The 17,500-nt window shown below is 44.3% G+C and overlaps 2 protein-coding genes and 1 long non-coding RNA gene across 4 annotated transcripts in view; 2 read left to right on the top strand and 1 right to left on the bottom strand.

Moving 5' to 3' along the window:
- The window catches only part of m1ap (meiosis 1 associated protein), a gene marked incomplete at both ends in the record, with an annotated part of 66,398 nt that overhangs the window by 18,113 nt on the left and 30,785 nt on the right, over positions 1-17,500 (top strand). The gene's annotated exons all lie outside the window — the stretch shown is intronic.
- Positions 1,364-6,287, top strand: LOC310779966. Its single transcript, XR_014552883.1, has 3 exons — positions 1,364-1,427; positions 2,208-2,315; positions 3,117-6,287. It is a non-coding gene; the product is annotated as an uncharacterized lncRNA (long non-coding RNA).
- Positions 9,552-11,699, bottom strand: LOC310779957 (heat shock protein HSP 90-beta-like; the record flags this gene model as incomplete). 2 transcript variants are annotated; one of them, XM_083640487.1, is made up of 2 exons in its annotated part: positions 9,552-11,339; positions 11,484-11,697. In XM_083640487.1, 2 exons carry the CDS (start codon positions 11,685-11,687, stop codon positions 9,552-9,554), a joined length of 1,992 nt encoding a protein of 663 aa, XP_083496613.1. The 2 variants fall into 2 exon arrangements, with proteins under 2 accessions (XP_083496613.1, XP_083496612.1); XM_083640486.1 differs by having other exon boundaries at positions 9,552-11,699.

Below are 17,500 nucleotides of genomic sequence, written 5' to 3'. Positions count from 1 at the left end.
GGCTAAACCAAAGACAATGTTGTTTTGCGCCATGTATGTTCATTTTCATCTCCATATGATCTCTGCACACTGTTCAATAACACAAATGCATTGACTGATGTTGAAGGATGGAACAGTCAAGGCAGAGTTGTTTGTAATTGCTATTAACGAGCAAGCATGTGTGCGTTTGGTGTTTACTACCATTATTTTGATAATAACGTAGATTTTCAAAAAATGCCCCCCTTTATTTTACATTAGATTTTCAAAAATAAATCCCCTTTAATTCAAACTGACATTCTTCCCCCATGAAACTCGTTGTAATAGCCTTTTTCTTTAGCTGGTGACAATGCAGACTAGTCTGTCCTTTATTCCAATGATGAAATCAGGTTGGGGGTTTGATGCAACTTGGAGAAATCACGCGTCTCACGCATTGCATTTTCGAAATGACACTGACTGTTCCAAGGGGGGCGCTAGAATGACAGGTCAAAACAAGGTATATGTGTTCCTGATTGGATAAGAGGGGGGTCTGCATCATTCATAGGGGAACACATGTTTACTGTTGCCGTGTTTTGGAGATGCAACTGAAGAATCGGTAGAGATATCACAGGGCTTTGGCCTTAATTTGACGATGAATACACCCACCTGGACTCCTCCAAGGGACCAAGCACTCTGATTTCAGCCTGATTGACTGAGTCCCAATGATGTGACAGTCACGTCATTGTCCTTGTTGCCAATTAACTTGGCAACCCTGGCATAATAACTTTTTCTTCTGCGCCACAATTCTTTTAGGGCACAAGAAAGGGCACAAAGACCACTGCTCTATTGACATCGTGAAGAGCGATTTCTTCTTCTTCTGAAATGTGTGTTAAAATGAGCCATTAACACATCCTTTACATCGGGCTACTGTACATTAAATTGAGACCAATGATGCTTTTAAAACAACTGACAGTAAGCAGGCTGGTAGCAGGGCACTGCCAAGGTGGCCTTATGGATCTCAGGGCATCACGGCCAGTGGGAGGGGCAACGGAGGCCATGGCCTGCATGTCCTCTGTGTAATTCCCACCCTGGTAACAGCTATGTGGAAGAGTAGGATGGAGGAAGATAGGTGTACAGTAAATGAGTTTGGTGACGTTAAGTAGATTGAATAAAACTCCAAAAGAAATTGTGACGGTAGTTAGAAACCAACTGAGCCTGCTCTACCAACAGTTACAGTGGAACACAAGAGGTGGAGATGCTGGGGATCGAACCCAGGGCCTCATGCGCGCGGCCGCCGAGAATAATTCTGCTAAACACCAGCTGATCCATTTTCCATTCATTGTGTATTGGGCTCAAACTCTGTTTGCGCATGAGCACGGTGACCACCGTAGTTTTGCCTTTCGTTGCATCTCAGCTGTCTTCAAGATGGCGGAGGGTGGCAGAGAAACTCCTTTAGGGAATAATTACGTCAAGTAAGTAATTTATGATTCAATTTGTAATGATATAACATTTTATTGATTAGACTCATGTTGTTTTGACCTAGACAGCATCGCGCTGTGCATTGGCGTTAGTTAACGTCGCGTTAGTTAGGAGGGGGGGGGGGGGGGGGGGGGGGGGGCGAAAATATTTATAGGTAATGCTATCGTTTCACACAGTAGTGTAGTTAAGGGTAGTAGATAACATTAATGCTTTCAGATCGTCTGAAACGTTATTGGCATGTACAGTATGTAGCAGCTGGATCATTATGGGCAGTGTTGAGGTGCGTTTCTTTCTCAATAGCTTGTGGTTGGATTACAGTCATGTCTTTCTGTGTAACTAAAAAGAGTATCATCTGATTAGCATAACCCCTAGGTTGTTTACAGTATACAAACTGTACAGTATAGCAGACTGTACAGTTTGTAGTGCTAGCTTGTCTGCCTTTCTGTGTAACTAAAAAGAGTATCATCTGATTAGCATAACCCCTAGGTTGTTTACAGTATACAAACTGTACAGTATAGCAGACTGTACGGGTTGTAATTATCTACTGAGACACACACACACACACACATTCTGATATATCTGCCTGTGAAGAACAATCTTCATCTATACTGATATAACCTAGGTAGCAGGGGCAAAATAAAGGTCTGGAGAACATGGAATTTTTTTATTTGAAAATGTGAAGAAACCCTGTGTTCAACAAAAACACAATGTGGAACATAGGCTTTCATTAGAATGCAAAACACAGTATACAATGTATTTTGTTTTATGTGCAGAAGTCATCTTTATGGACGAAAAGCCTCCACCACAGCCTGGCCTGCCTCCACTACAGCTATGCCCTGCCTCCACAAGAGCCTGCTTTGCTTCCCCCTAGAGATGAAAGGGTAAGAGATAACATTTCATATCACGATTATAGTGGCCAAAATAAAATGATAATGATGAAATGCATTCACTGTAATAATTTCACCAAGTTTTATTTAGAAAACTCAGACGTGCAACCTGCGTCTGGATAGACCAGACCAGCAAATCTGGGTACTTTGCAAAACGTCAAGGCGCTGCGCCCCTTTTAGGGGGAAAACACAAGCCACTCGCCGTTGACTTCAATGTAAAAATAACAGTACAAAAAAAATCAATAGAAAAAGAACAGAATTAATTTTGTTTATAAATTACCCAAAGACACCATGACATGACCGACGCGTTGCGGCACACAGGCCTTCATCAGGGTGACAAGGTTGTTGTCACCCTGAGAGGGCAGAGAGAAGACAGGCCTGTGCGCTGCACGTCATTCGCCTGCGGCGAGCACCTCACTCTAGCCTGAAGTACCCCAGGCCGCACCGATCTTTGCACAGATTTTCAGGAGGCTAATCCGTAGCGTTTGTGGATTTCTCCCTCACGAGAGAGCCAGGATCGGGTGCTAATCCCATCCCGTACCGGATGTTGTCTCTCCGACCGTCAACTGTCTCTCCAGCTTGTCACCAAACTATACTTGGTTGTCACCTAGTCGATTCTTAAGTGTCACTGGCCAGGGGAGCCAGTGACACAGTATTTACAGTCTTTTTCAAAGCGCTGTAATCAAACTTTGGTTTTATTGATCATTAAAATTTGAAACAGTAATACTATCATCAGGAATTTGACCATGGTTTATCAGTAAACCGGTAATAATTTCATCCCTACTTCTATTACAGCCTGGCCTGCCTCCACCACAGATGACTGTCACTACTAAAGCTGCATGTGTCCCAGTCACACTTCTGCCCCCTGCATCACCAATCCCCTAGCACAGGCTGCTCCTGCTGTTGAGAAGATGGTCCACACCAGCTTGGAGAAGCAGCAGCTGCAACAGCCACCTCAGACATGCCTCTCCTGTGGCCAACCCAAGTCTCGCTACAAAGGTGATTCACTTTTTCTATCAGGGTCTGTGCTGTGCGCCCCTCACCGCCCTGTCTCTCCATGCACGCATCCACCAGCATGCAGTTTCCAAGTTTCTACAGTGAAATCATCAAGAATACAGGATTTTTTTCATTGATCATTTACGGAACATTATTAGCGCCGCCTGTGAGAGTAACATGACTCTCTGATAATGAACTCTGATCAATTGTTATGACTGTTATTGAAGATCATGACCAGTCAGATGGATAATAGATTGGTTGTGAGGATGATATGAAGTGCAGGCTGTGTGACGCAGGCAGCTTTACGCACAGGTGAGGTAGCCTATGTTACAGGCATTTTTCAGCAGCTAAGATTGTCATTAAGCTATAAGGGCACAAACACATTTCTTTTAGATCTATCACAAACCACTCCTACAGTAGCTGCACTATCCGTCATGTGCTTTAAAACAGGTCACTGCAGTAAATTATGTTATTATTACATTTTTTATTATAAAATTTCTGCAACGCTCCGAAAGACACAATAGGCCTATAGGCTACGACGTAACGCCCTTTTCCTTCGAGCCTGTTCTAACTGGAGTGCGTTTCCATAGTGGGATATGAATAATAACGCATGTCGGATCTGTTAAGCCAAGGTGAGCGGACAAATGCAGAAGCAGAGGCTGAGGCAATTGCAAGGTAACAGGGTGTTTTAATAAATGTTCAGGAGTGGCATGTGCCAGATGGAGCTGGCTGGCAGGTAGGCTGGCTGGCAGAGGAGCAGGAGTCAAGTCCGATGGTGATCTGAGCAGAGACAGGAACAGGTTAGAACAGGTAGGCAGAAGTGAACAGGATTTGTAGAATCTTAAAAGACAGTTTTTAGACTGGAGCGACTAACTGGATGCAAGTGGCTCCAATCCTGCGATCACACACACCACACACACACATACAGAAAGAAAGAGAGAGAGAGACTAGGAGGCAGTGGGCATGACAGGATCATAAATTAGACATCCGTGTCATCAGGCTATAGCATAGGCTTCAGTCTACACTGAATGAGAACAGTGACTTGCGCTGCTGTCAGAGCGCATTATTTTCGATAACGAGCTGTCGGATTTGTTTCATCTACACATTACAATCACTCATGTAAACCAAAAATCTTTTAATACCTGAAATGAGATGATGCTGTTGTGATATTCATTGTCTCCTGATATCTCACACAAGACACAGAGTGGATGGCGGAGTGGACCGGAGCTGGATTGACTGACATGGGCCCCGAAATGAAAAGGGACTAGGGATGCACATTTTCCACAAATTCCGGAATCGATCATTGATAACGTTAAGGATCAATCAATCGATTAATTGTAATTAAAAACACAAAATTGTCGAAACAATACCAAATGCGTTTTTTCATCAATAAAACCTTTTTTTATACAGCAGCAACATATTGTATGTTTCTCACAGCATTGCATAGCATAGCCTATGCTATGAAACATATAGAAATGTAGAGGCATAACTTTTAGACATGTCAACATTTGCCCAGAATCCGCGCCACGGCCGCTGCCTAGGTCCAACAGGGGCTCGCTGACCGCAGATTTTCTTTTTTTCTGCTCGCCGTGCGTCGCTTAAACGCTGATGCTGAGTTGCTCAGCTCGAGTCCAGGTGAGACTAGGATCCAGTTGTTGTAGGTGTACACCCAATCACAGATAGGCATCATGTCTTTTTCTATAACACCGCAGATCGATTGGGTTATTTTTTCTGCTGGCCGCGCGTCGCAACTCTTCCTCTTTGAGTTGATGGTGGGTTGCTCCAGGTTTGAGGAAGAGGAGCCAGCCAATTAATCCGAATGAACGCTGTTCAAGTGACAGAGCATCTTATGGCTTGTCTGAAAAGGGCTATAGTGATGTAGACGAGTGTTCGGGTCCGCCTATTACTTACACTTTGTTAATAAAAAAATTAACGAGAGAGTCAGGCTGTAACGTTATAACACGCTTCCACATTTATTCTCAGACAACTAGTACGCTCGTCAACAACGGAAGCTTCACTCTCATTCCCCATACACATCCTGTTCAACTCTTGAGGTGACAAACACAGAGCCACGCAGTCTGTTACAGTGATATCATTGCGCCCTCTGGAGGATCATTGAAAAATGATTTGAAAACACCGTTCTACTGGCAGAATGCACAAATGCACGTTGCTTTTGTTGTTGTTTTGATCGAGTACATTTTCACATGCTTGAGTAAATGCGAGCGAGTAATCGAGCTTCGATTAATTGTGTGCATCCCTAAAAGAGACGTTTTTCTGTTCAGCTCTGCTCCACTCCGCCTCATGGGTGCCCCGTCTATGTGCCGACAGCCCGCAGTACCGACAGCCTGCAATGCCGATAGCCCACAAGCAGAACCAGCTGAGCGAGGTGTGTCGGTGGACCGGCTGGAGCTAACCTCTCCCAGCCCCCACGCCTAAACCTAATGTCGGCATTGCGGGTGGTCGGCATAGCGGGTGGAGCCGCCTCATGAGGGCAACCATCTGCTCTCATTGCCCTGAAAGTGCTTGAATTGACATGGGACCACGAGCGGGTCTTGAAAGGGTTTCAGTGGGTCTCTAGCAAAATGATCATTTGTTATAAATTTCTGCATTATTTAATTTACAAGAAGTTGATACAATGAGAGAATGTAGAAGAATTATTGTGTTGATCATAGTTTCACTGTTATCTCTCTACCAACAGTACTACAGATTGACAAAATCATATCTGACAGTAAAACATATTCTCAGATTTGGGCCCGAGAGACAGAATCTCATCAAATGGGGGTCTGTGGCTCTAATGTGAATGAATTAGGGGTCCTTGATATGCCAAAATGTCCATCTTATCACATGGGATCTAAATGGAGCCCGGTAAATTGCTACTGTGTGTATATTGTGTGGTGATTAATCCAATTCACTTTATCTGCTTGTATATATGGTATGTGTGTATGTATGTGGGTGGATTTAATAAAACATTGATTTTAAGGAAATAATTTGTTTCACTTGATTTCATCTTCAAGGGCATTGCTCAGCTTGTTTTCAAGAATAATAGGTCAAATAGGTTGTTTATCAAATTTTTAATGCAACAGTTTTGAGTACAGTATCAATATGATTCATGCAGTGTAATAATTATGCTATTACATGCTATACTTTGGGCCTTCCTCTACAATTATCTGTACAAAAAATGCTATAGCCACTACACATTTCAAACTAAACTACTGAACTGATGTAGATATTAGGCTAAGCTGCCTCATGTGACATTTTATTGAAAACTTCAACTGGGAGCAGAAAAGTGCCTGACTTCATTTGCACCTGTCATCTGCATCCTCTTCCAGCAAACTGCAGTGTGAATCATGTAATAGTTGATATTTCTGTATTAAAATTAAATCAACTGTTGTTAATGTTAATGCTAAAAACATGTTTTAGTTATCAGCAATGTTGCATGACAATTGTTTGAGGTGGGGTAAATAAACCTTTACATCATAAAAAGGTGTGCCCCCAGGTGAGATTCGAACCCGTGTCTCTCCTGCCAAGAGTTGGAAGATTACATACTCAGCGTTCTAACACTGTAGCCTATGTCACGTGAAAATCCTGGCCATTTCATTGGCTATCAATCTGCTACAACAATACGCGGCTGGCCTGCGCGTGCAAAGCATGCGCTCTACCACTGAGCTACATCCCCTCTGTCAATCCTCACTCATCTGCTTTGTTAATAATGTACTGTCTAGTTTGCATACTATGAGAAAGTCAGTCAAGGTAATTGGGGATTTTACTGTAGGTGAAATGGTAAAATATATATAGTATGTATTAACCCATTGATACCTAACGCGGTTCGCGGTCTTAAAGGGATTCGCACACAAATGAGGGATATACGCGCAAATGCTGCATCAGGTATCAATGGGTTAATATCACTAGAATCACTGCTGCTTTTGTAGCAGTAGTTTAGTGGATGGTATCAGTATTGTAGTGCTCGAGTCCTGCACTTCAGCTTGATTTGAGTCCCAATATACGTAGGTGATGCGACAAAGACTTGCATATTGATGGCACTGTGGACTTGAACTTCAACTTTGGGCACAATCACCTCAGTGGGGCTACACATTTTTTCAGCCTTGCCCTAAATGTGGATCTGATCATCTGGTTGGTTATGGCTACATGTAGTCTAGCGGGGCGATATGCCTACCTATCGTGAACGGCGTAGCCTCAACGTCCCCCCCCACCCCATATAACCCTACACCACAAATTAATAGAATAAATACAATGATGTAAAGTAAATTACTTTTATTTGTCTTAAATTCATAGCTCACAGTAAAATAAATAATAATAAAATAAACATATAAAATGTACAAAAGATGTGATCAAAACATCAAACATCACAATTTTCACCATCTTCCTTGCTGACTTGCTCAGCCTCCGACACACCTCTCATTAGCAGTCCCCCTCTGTGTTTCCACAACTTGTTTGTGTTTGGCATGTTTGCTAACATTGTTTTTCCCTATGTTTTTGTTCTATGCTAAAGTTAGCCCGACATAGCTTGCAAAACGCATGGTGTTTGCTGATGGGGCTAGTGGTTAGAAACAAACGGGAAGGTCTCACAAGTGGACTGAAATTTGGAAGCGTATTTCTTCTTCTTGGGACGTGTTTCATCCATTTTCAGTGGCAAAGCAAGTTGAGTCCATTGACTGTATGGCAGAGCACTTCACCTGAGAGCTTGAGCGAGCGCAGTGATGAGCAGGCAGGCTCGTTTGGCTCTGGGTTGCCAGGTACCACCACACATATGCTACAGTCTGGGCATATTACAGAAACTGTTAAACACCCATTTGAGTTGTATCACTATGAAATCGGGAGATTAGCGGGAGAAATTACCGATCAGGAGCACAGCGGGAGAAAGGGTTAAAAATAGAGAGCCTCCCGCGTAAATAAATATGGCAGAAATCTTTATCTAAAAAATAAACCGCAATAGCTGCGGCTCAACAAACGCTCACAACAACTATGGAGAAAGCAGCTCATTGCCGCTGCGCCCGCACGCACGTGTGGCATGCCTGAAATAAAATCGCTCTCCTTGCCTCTCCTCTCCTTAGCCTCAACAGACAGCATCTAGCTAGTGTAGGAAAGAAATTGTTAAGCTGGTGATTGAACCCAGAACCTCATACATGCTAAACATGCACTCTACCACTGAGCTATATCCCCTTTGTGCAGGCCAGATAAACCGCAGTCTAATAACGATAATCATAATAATCACCGATGACATCACAATTGCTTGAGTGACATCACTGATGACATCACCACTGACATCATGATTGCTCGAGTGACATCACTGATGACTTCACCGATGACATCACAATTGCTCTAGCAACATCACTGATGACATCACTTGTTTGCAGAGCTCTCTGGTTTAATCACTTTGACTGAGCAGTTCACTTTACCAGTAATACTTATTTATTTTTAATTTTAAGGTATTACATCTTTTAACTTTTTGCAAAACAAAGACTGAATACAGATAAGCCTTGACTGAGGCAAAGGAATGCAGTCCTCTCTCCATGCAGCGTGCAGTGAGCAGAACCACCCAAACTGTCTCCAGAACATCTCATACTGAAATGTACCATTTCCCATGTTCGCACCTTATCTAGTCTCTCAAGCCAGACTGTCTCTATTCTACAGTCTGTGAATGGAGCTGTAGCAGTCTGTAATTCACGCCCACACGCTTCAGACCGGAGGAAGTTCGAACCGATGCAGCTGATTGGAGAAATACGATATTTCTCGAATCATCTGCCTTTAGGCGGGACATCCGGGCCACCCCTATCATCGCTCATTATTTTCCATGAGTTTCCCTTTCTGTTTTGACCAAGTTTTCCCAGCTTGAAGTATAGACGTTTTAGGCAGAAGCGTTGCGAGTGCCAACCGTCTGTTTTAAGAAACTACATCTTACAAGTAATTTTTTTTTAACTCAGTGCAACGGGGTACTTTGTGTTTGTCACCAACACTCACCATGAACCATATACAGCAAAATGAAAAACCACATTTCCTGCCGAGGTAACTAACGCTCTACACATGAGGGCAACACTCATCCATCGGACGGACATGAATGATATCTTATATTTATTTGTGGACATGAATGATATCTTATACTTATTTGTTTTATTTTTATTTATTTATTTTGAGCAAATGGCAATACCAGGTTCCCCTAGTTACAGATGTACAATCGGGGAAAAAAGAAGATAAAAGGTTAAATCTGAGGCGGTTTTAATCCACTTGTTCCATGCGTGAAACATCGTCATCACCTTCCAGTGGAGGAATCACATCTGGGGCTTCTGTGGTCACGTCGTCGTCATCAATACCCAGTCCGAGTTTGATCATCCTGTAGATGCGGTTGGTGTGGGTCTGTGGGTCATCCAGGGAGAAGCCTGAGGACAGCAGGGCGGTTTCGAACAGCAGGATGACCAGGTCCTTCATGGCCTTGTCGTTCTTGTCGACGTCGGCCTTCTGCCGGAGCGTCTCCATGATGGGGTGGTCGGGGTTGATCTCCAAATGTTTCTTGGCCATCATGTAGCCCATGGTGGAGTTGTCCCTGAGTGCCTGGGCCTTCATGATCCTCTCCATGTTGGCAGTCCAGCCATAAGTGCTCGTTACGATGCAGCAAGGGGAGGACACCAGTCTGTTGGACACAGTCACCTTCTCTACTTTCTTGTCGAGGATCTCCTTCATGAGCTTGCAGAGGTTTTCGAACTTGGTCTTGTCCTCCTCCATCTTTTTCTTCTCCTCCTCATCCTCTGGAAGCTCCAGGGCCTCTTTGGTGACGGAGACTAGGCTCTTGCCATCAAACTCCTTCAGCTGCTGGATGCAGTACTCATCAATGGGCTCCGTCATGTACAGGACCTCAAAGCCGTGCTTGCGTACACGCTCCACGAAGGCGCAGTTGGCCACCTGATCCTTACTCTCACCAGTGATGTAGTAGATGGACTTCTGGTTTCCCTTCATGCGGGTGAGATACTCTGTGAGGGAGGTCATCTCGTCTCCAGATTGGGAGCTGTGGTAGCGCATCAGCTCAGACAGCTTCTTACGGTTCTGAGAGTCCTCATGGATACCCAGCTTGAGATTCTTGGAAAAGCCATCATAGAACTTCTTGTAGTTCTCCTTGTCCTCGGCCAGCTCGGCGAAGAGCTCCAGACACTTCTTGACAATGTGCTTGCGGATGACCTTGAGGATCTTGCTCTGCTGCAGCATCTCTCTGGAGATGTTGAGGGGCAGGTCCTCAGAGTCGACCACGCCACGTACAAAGTTCAGGTACTCTGGAATGAGCTCCTCACAGCTGTCCATAATGAAGACTCTCCTGACGTAGAGCTTGATGTTGTTCTTCTTTTTCTTCTCAAAGAGGTCGAAGGGCACGCGGCTGGGAATGAAGAGCAAGGCCCTGAACTCGAGCTGGCCCTCCACTGAGAAGTGCTTGACGGAAAGGTGATCCTCCCAGTCATTGGTCAAACTCTTGTAGAAATCTCCATACTCCTCCTTGGTGATGTCGTCAGGGTTCCTGGTCCAAATGGGCTTGGTCTTGTTCAGCTCCTCCTGGTCGATGTACTTCTCCTTGATCGTCCTTTTCTTCTTCTTGTCCTTGTCTTTGGAGTCCTCCTCTTCATCAGAGCCCATGTCCTCGATCTTTGGCTTGTCCTCAGCATCCTCTTTCTCCTCCTCTGCCTTCTCCTCTTCGGCATCATCATCGCTGATCTCCTTGTCGCGCTCCTTCTCTACAAACAGGGTGATGGGGTATCCAATGAACTGAGAGTGCTTCTTGACAACTTCCTTGACCCTCTTCTCCTCAATGTACTCTGACTGGTCCTCCTTGAGGTGGAGAATAACCTTGGTTCCGCGGCCAATGGGCTCCCCTCTGTCGACCTTGACTGTGAATGAGCCTCCGGCAGAGGACTCCCAGGTGTACTGCTCGTCGTCATTGTGTTTGGTGATGACAACCAACTTCTCAGCAACCAGGTAGGAGGAGTAGAAACCCACACCAAACTGACCGATCATAGAGATGTCAGCTCCAGCCTGCAGGGCCTCCATGAAGGCCTTGGTGCCAGACTTGGCGATGGTACCCAGGTTGTTGATCAGGTCGGCTTTGGTCATGCCAATTCCAGTGTCGATGAGGGTCAGAGTGCGCTCAGCTACATTGGGGATGATGACGATCTTTAGCTCCTTGCCACTGTCCAGCTTGGTGGGGTCTGTTAGGCTTTCATAGCGGATTTTGTCCAAAGCATCAGAAGCATTGGAGATCAATTCCCTGAGGAAGATCTCCTTGTTGGAATAGAAGGTGTTGATAATCAGGGACATAAGCTGAGCAATCTCTGCCTGGAAGGCAAAGGTCTCAGCCTCCTCCTCTTGGCGCATTTCCTCAGACATCTTGTGTGTTCGTTGACTTATCTTGAATAAAATGCAACCAAAAGCAACCAGTCCTACTTATAGCCTCTGCAGGGAAGGATTTATGACATCACTGATGATGTCACAATGTCCATGACATCATCAGTGATGTCATAAATCCTTAATCACCGTGTGACATTATCAGTGAGTTATGATATCAGACATTGTGACTAGAGGTCTTCACGGGTCTACTCGGACCCTAGGACCCGGGACCTCTAATTGTGACATCATCAGTGATGTCATAAATCCTTCCCTGCAGAGGCTATATGAATGAATGAATATTTTATTTTCGTGTCTGGCACGCAGCCCATCCCTTACGGGATTATTCAGACACATTTTAAATACAACAATTGTTTCCAGTGCCAACACACTGACACAAAATAATAAACATTATAAATACAATATATGACTCCAATCAGACCTACACAAACTTTTTTTTTTTTTTTTTTGGAACTATTCAACTACTATAAGTAGGACTGGTTGCTTTTGGTTGCATTTTATTCAAGATAAGTCAATGAACACACACGTTCACTTGCGTTAACTAGCTACAAACTTCTAAACCTTTCAGTCTGTTGCTGTCATGCCTGCTAAAAAGACCGCCGGCAAGAGGAAGTCTGACGTTAAATTGGAAGATGATAAAGACCAAAAGAAACTGAAAGTGTCCCACAGGAGTCATGAGAAGGAGGCGGGTCAGGTTCTTGTGCTGGGCATGGGTGATGATGGACAGCTGGGTCTAGGAGACTACATCAAAATGAGGAAGAAGCCAGCCCTGGTGACCCTACCGGAAGCCATTGTGCAAGTGATAGCTGGAGGCATGTACACCGTCTGCCTCAGTAGCTGTGTTTCCATTACAGTTTTTCGCAAAATAATTGCGATATTTCTACAATTTCGACAATGTACAATTGCGACTTGTAGGCGTTTCCATTGAAGTTAAGTTTGAGTGACGGCGCACACACCTGAACGAAATTCCCCGTTGCAGCAGCTGCCACAGTGATTACGCACGGGGATCTGCCCCAAATCCCGTCCCCTGCATGCTCAATGCAAATCACAACATGAAGTTACAACGCATATAAACGAGCCTGATTATCAATTCAAAAGAAAATGAGTGTCAACATATTGCTGGCTGCAGTGAATGCAGTGAGCGCGAGAGGCAGAGGAAAAAAGGTAGCCTACAACTGCGCGCACACAGACAGGCAGCCTGTCACCATGGAGCGATTTCTGTCATTAAACATGATCTATTTTCCCCAGCTCCGCTTTTGCACAACACTCGTCTTTCTGCTAGGTAGCGTTGCTTAAAAGTTTTCCACTTGCTGCGGAGGTTTTGCCACGGCTTATCGAACCGTTTCTCCCTCATTTTCCTTTCATTTTCCGCTCCGTTTCCAAAGGGGAAGATGGGTCACATGACATGCAAATGCGAAAAATGTGTTTCCATTACACTTTTGCGATAAACTGCTATATCGACACGTCTGAAAAACCACCTCATGAGAGCGCAAAAACTTTTTGCGATATTTGGGAGGTTTTTCGAAATTTACGTGTTTCCATTACCCACTTTCTATTGCGATATATAGATTTTGCGCATTTCTGAGAGTAATGGAAACACGACTAGTGACACTGGCAGTGTCTACACATTTGGTTGCAACGACGAGGGTGCCCTTGGTCGGGACACATCAGGGGAGTCCTCCATGACGGTTCCAGGGAAGGTGCTGATGGAGTCGAAGGTGGTTCAGGTGTCTACTGGGGACAGCCACACAGCTGCACTCACAGATGACGGGACAGTGTACCTCTGGGGCTCCTTCAGGGATAACAATGGTGTTATTGGTCTTCTGGAGCCCATGAAACCTTCCAACCGTCCAGTCAACCGGCGTAGCTGTTAGGTCGTAAAGTTATGACCGACTTAGCTTATACCCAGTCTTAAGCCCTGTTGGTGCAACTGGCCGTCAAGGACCTTGCAGTCAAATTTAGTATGAGACTACTGTTAATTGACTATGTAGTCTGAGTGTGTGAGACTATACTGTTAATTTCACCTACAGTAGTCTGTGTGAAACTACTGTTCATTTTACCTGTAGCACACAAAATTGCTGGTGTTTGGACATTTAAGTAACAACTGAGACTGTATTATACATTTTCTTGCTTTTCTTCCCCTCTGAAAATAAAGATGACTGATCAAGCCCCACACAGAGTACGGAGGAAGAGGACAGTGATGTCATAAATCACCGATGAATCATCGGTGATTAATGGGCCCTTCAAGTGGGCTCGTGTTTACCGTGAATATGACATAAATCCACGTGAACGGTCCGGTATTCACCACTTGGTAGTTGTGAATACCGGACCGTTCACGTGAGGGGACTGGTAAAAACCGGAAATCAACCAAACTCTGAGTGCAGTTGTTATGACCCTGGCCTAGGGGAACCAAGAGGCATAACAAAAGACAAGGGAAACGCAGTTGTAACTTCAAAACATAATATATTTATTTATTAAACCCAAACCAAACCAAACTAAATAAACCATGACATGTGAGAATCGGTAAAGTCAGTGGTGTAAAGCATGTGTGGATGAGTGTAGTGTGTGAAGGGTGTTGCATGGATTAACCAAAATGTTGAGATGAGTGCAGGGTGGGGAGAAGAAAGGAATGAAATCAAAACTAAAACCTCAGCCAGGAGGGCGGAGTCTTAAAGCTGGAGTGAGCACCGGGCCCAGGTGCACTCCAATTAGCCGATTAGCCAATTTGCCCTCCCAGAGTCCTGAGAGCAAAACAGAAGACAAGATAAGAATCAAAGCATATAAACAAACTACGGTACATAAAGCAAAGGGAAGGTGCAGTGGGGATGTGAAACCGTCACACAGTACATAGGCTGTGCTGGGGGAGCTTCTGCTGAGGGTTTTAGAGTTGGACATAAGTACTGTAGTGTTTGCTGACAGTGGCAGCTGCTGCAGCAAGACGTTATGGAGGCAAAGTGAACATCATGCAGATCGCTCTTTCTATATATAAGCAGAAAATGCATTTGGGGCAGCATTTTTTTCTATAAAAATAGTAAAACAGTGTGAACATGTGCTTTGTCATGTTGTAGCTGATGTCGAGACACTTGCACAGTAGAAACGAGTGAAACTGACCATAAAGTTGAGAGTGAACTGTTTCGTTAATTGATCTACTTTGATCGTTTATCTAAAACTAAATTCTTCATATATTAATACAGTAGGTATGAGGTATCAGGGTTGGAGAGAGAGAGTCATCAGCGTTATCTGAGCAGCCGTCACAGATGTATCATGTCAGTAAAGCCTCTTTAATTGACTGTGAGGGAGAGAGAACCAGAGAGAGAAATCTATCTTTTTTCTTTTCTTTTTTTTTGCCTGACATAAATTATCTCAGCATGCAGATAAGCTCACGTATTATCTTTGAGACACTGGAGCCCTTATCTATTTGATTTATGCAGGAGATGTTGTCACTGCTCCATAAATGATCATTTCCCTGGAGAGTTAAAAAAAAAATCATAAATCCATGTGCAGCAAGAAGCGCCTTTGTGAACATGTGTGACATATGTCTGACATATGTTTGCTCACTCCAGGTTTGCAATATGATGACGTGAATCTATATGTCTGTCTTTGTGTGCGGTTTGTACTCTTGTGTGTCCCTCTGTGTGTGTTCTGTGTGTGTGTGTGTGTGTGTGTGTGAACGAGTGTACTTTTTAAACGGTGCAGCCACTTCTATAAGTGACTGTGTTTGAGCATGGGATGTGTGTGGATGAGATTTTTAGCATAGGCCCCTAGCCCCCGGTTCGTACAAGGAAGTGAGAGTGGAGACAGAAGGCGCCGTGGCACACATGCACACGCGCACACACACACACACACACACGCATGGACGGAAGCACTCACAGGTCCGACATGCGCAAAACTGCACCGCTTACTTCAACACCGGGGTGTGATTTTTTTGTGTGTGTGTGTGTGTGTGTGTGTGTGTGTGTGTCTGTGTGTGTGTGTGTGGTCCCTCCCCATATAATTTGCACTTCTCTTTTAATCATACTCTGCATCACAGGCTCTGCCTTGCTCCATCAGAGTGGAACAGGGAGATGAGAAGATGTCTCCTCCTCTTCACTCTCCAGCTCCATAATTACCTCCCTCCTCCCAAAAGGAGATTTAGGGAACTTTTCTACCATCTTTTAGTGCTCTCTCTCTCTCTCTCTCTCTCTCCCGCCCTCTCTCTCTCTCTCTTCCTGCTTGATCTCTCTTTTATCGCCACAGATTTAGTATCTCCCTGTGCCTTAACCAGTTGGGTGTATTTTGGAAGTGGGTCTACGCTGCACTAAGATTCAAATTAAACTCCATTGAAGAAAGAGCTAATTCCACATTTGCATCAGTGCACCCAAAGTTTTTGGGTCAGACCACGAAAAGTAGACTGTGAGGAGATTCAAATGGGAGGCAAATTCGGAATGAAAACATGACAGCTGTGTTATGTGGCTGGAGTCTTTCAATCAGCATACATGCTAACAGTCACAAACTAACCCTAACCCTAACAGTCACACACTAACCCTAACCCTAATTCTGATTATACAATACAATATAAACAGTATATACCCACTTAAAGCAACCTCTTTTGAGTGGATGCACTCTTTTTTTAATCGAAACATGATACCTTAACTGTGTATATGTATGTATAACTATATTAATTGTTCCACGGCCTACAGTTTGTATAGTATGCTTTTTCACCTGTGTGAGTATTAGCCTCCATGAAGTTTTGCTTCGGAAGTCTTTCCCCTCTGCTTATTCTTCAAGCAGTCGGATCAGCACACATCCCCGCAAATCCATTTTGAGTCGCAATAATAATGACTCTGAACACGTGCATGCCTTGAGATGAGGATTACAATCCACTGGCCCAGAGCCAAGGATTATGAAAGCGCATGCCAAGTCTCCATGTGGAGGCCTCACAATTGGCCTTTTTGTATCGCATATTACAATATTGATTGATCCCTGGTGGCAAATTCTCCTTTGACCTCGTCGCCCCTCTGTCGACAGCGAGGTCAGAACTACAGAGTAGCACCCACCCACCCACCCAGGGAGCTTATTCAAGGACGCTTTAGCAGGGCGGATTTTTGTGTGTGTGTGTGTGTGTGTGTGTGGGGGGGGGGGGGGGGCTGGTTGGGTTCTTGGTCATCTGTTTGGACGATTATCTCCCTACTCACAGCACCACCTGCCCCCCCCCCCCCCAGAGACACTGGAGCTCCAATCCACTCCAACACACTACCAGTCCCTAAAGTACCAGAACTGGCCGACTTGAAAACTATGTTTTTTTCCCATCAGTGTCCCTCTGCAAAGCTTCAGATTATGATGCAGGACAAAATTAATCAGATTAATTGTCAATGCGCACACCAAATTAATGTGAGCAAAACTACTGTATTTCAGCACGTTTTTTATCGATTTAATAAATGGTTTAATAAACACATTCACACAGTCACATACAACACATTCATATACAACAGTTGAAACTCATCATGGTCTATAAAATATTGCATGACCTTTGTCCAAATTACTTTACTAAGTATTTTCAGTTTATTCGGGATGCTCACGACCGGGACACGAGAGCTAGTGTGGCGGAATTAAGACTGTGAATTCTCTGAGTGGTTTTAAATCCTGTTGAGTAAGCTAGAGTAGTGGGCGGAGTCTTTTCTTTTGTTTAATTAGTTTCTGAACATTGGTGTTACTGTATGTCCTGTTTTTTAAGACCAGGGACCATGTTGGAAATAAGTGTCCGCACTTTTACATGTACATGATTTTACAGGATTTTGCTCTTT

Source organism: Poromitra crassiceps (assembly GCF_964638095.1).
Source record: "Poromitra crassiceps genome assembly, chromosome: 7".
Classification (NCBI taxonomy): Eukaryota; Metazoa; Chordata; class Actinopteri; order Beryciformes; family Melamphaidae; genus Poromitra; species Poromitra crassiceps.
The sequence above is the reverse complement of the archived record's forward strand: the minus strand, read 5'-3'. Positions and strand labels throughout refer to the sequence as shown.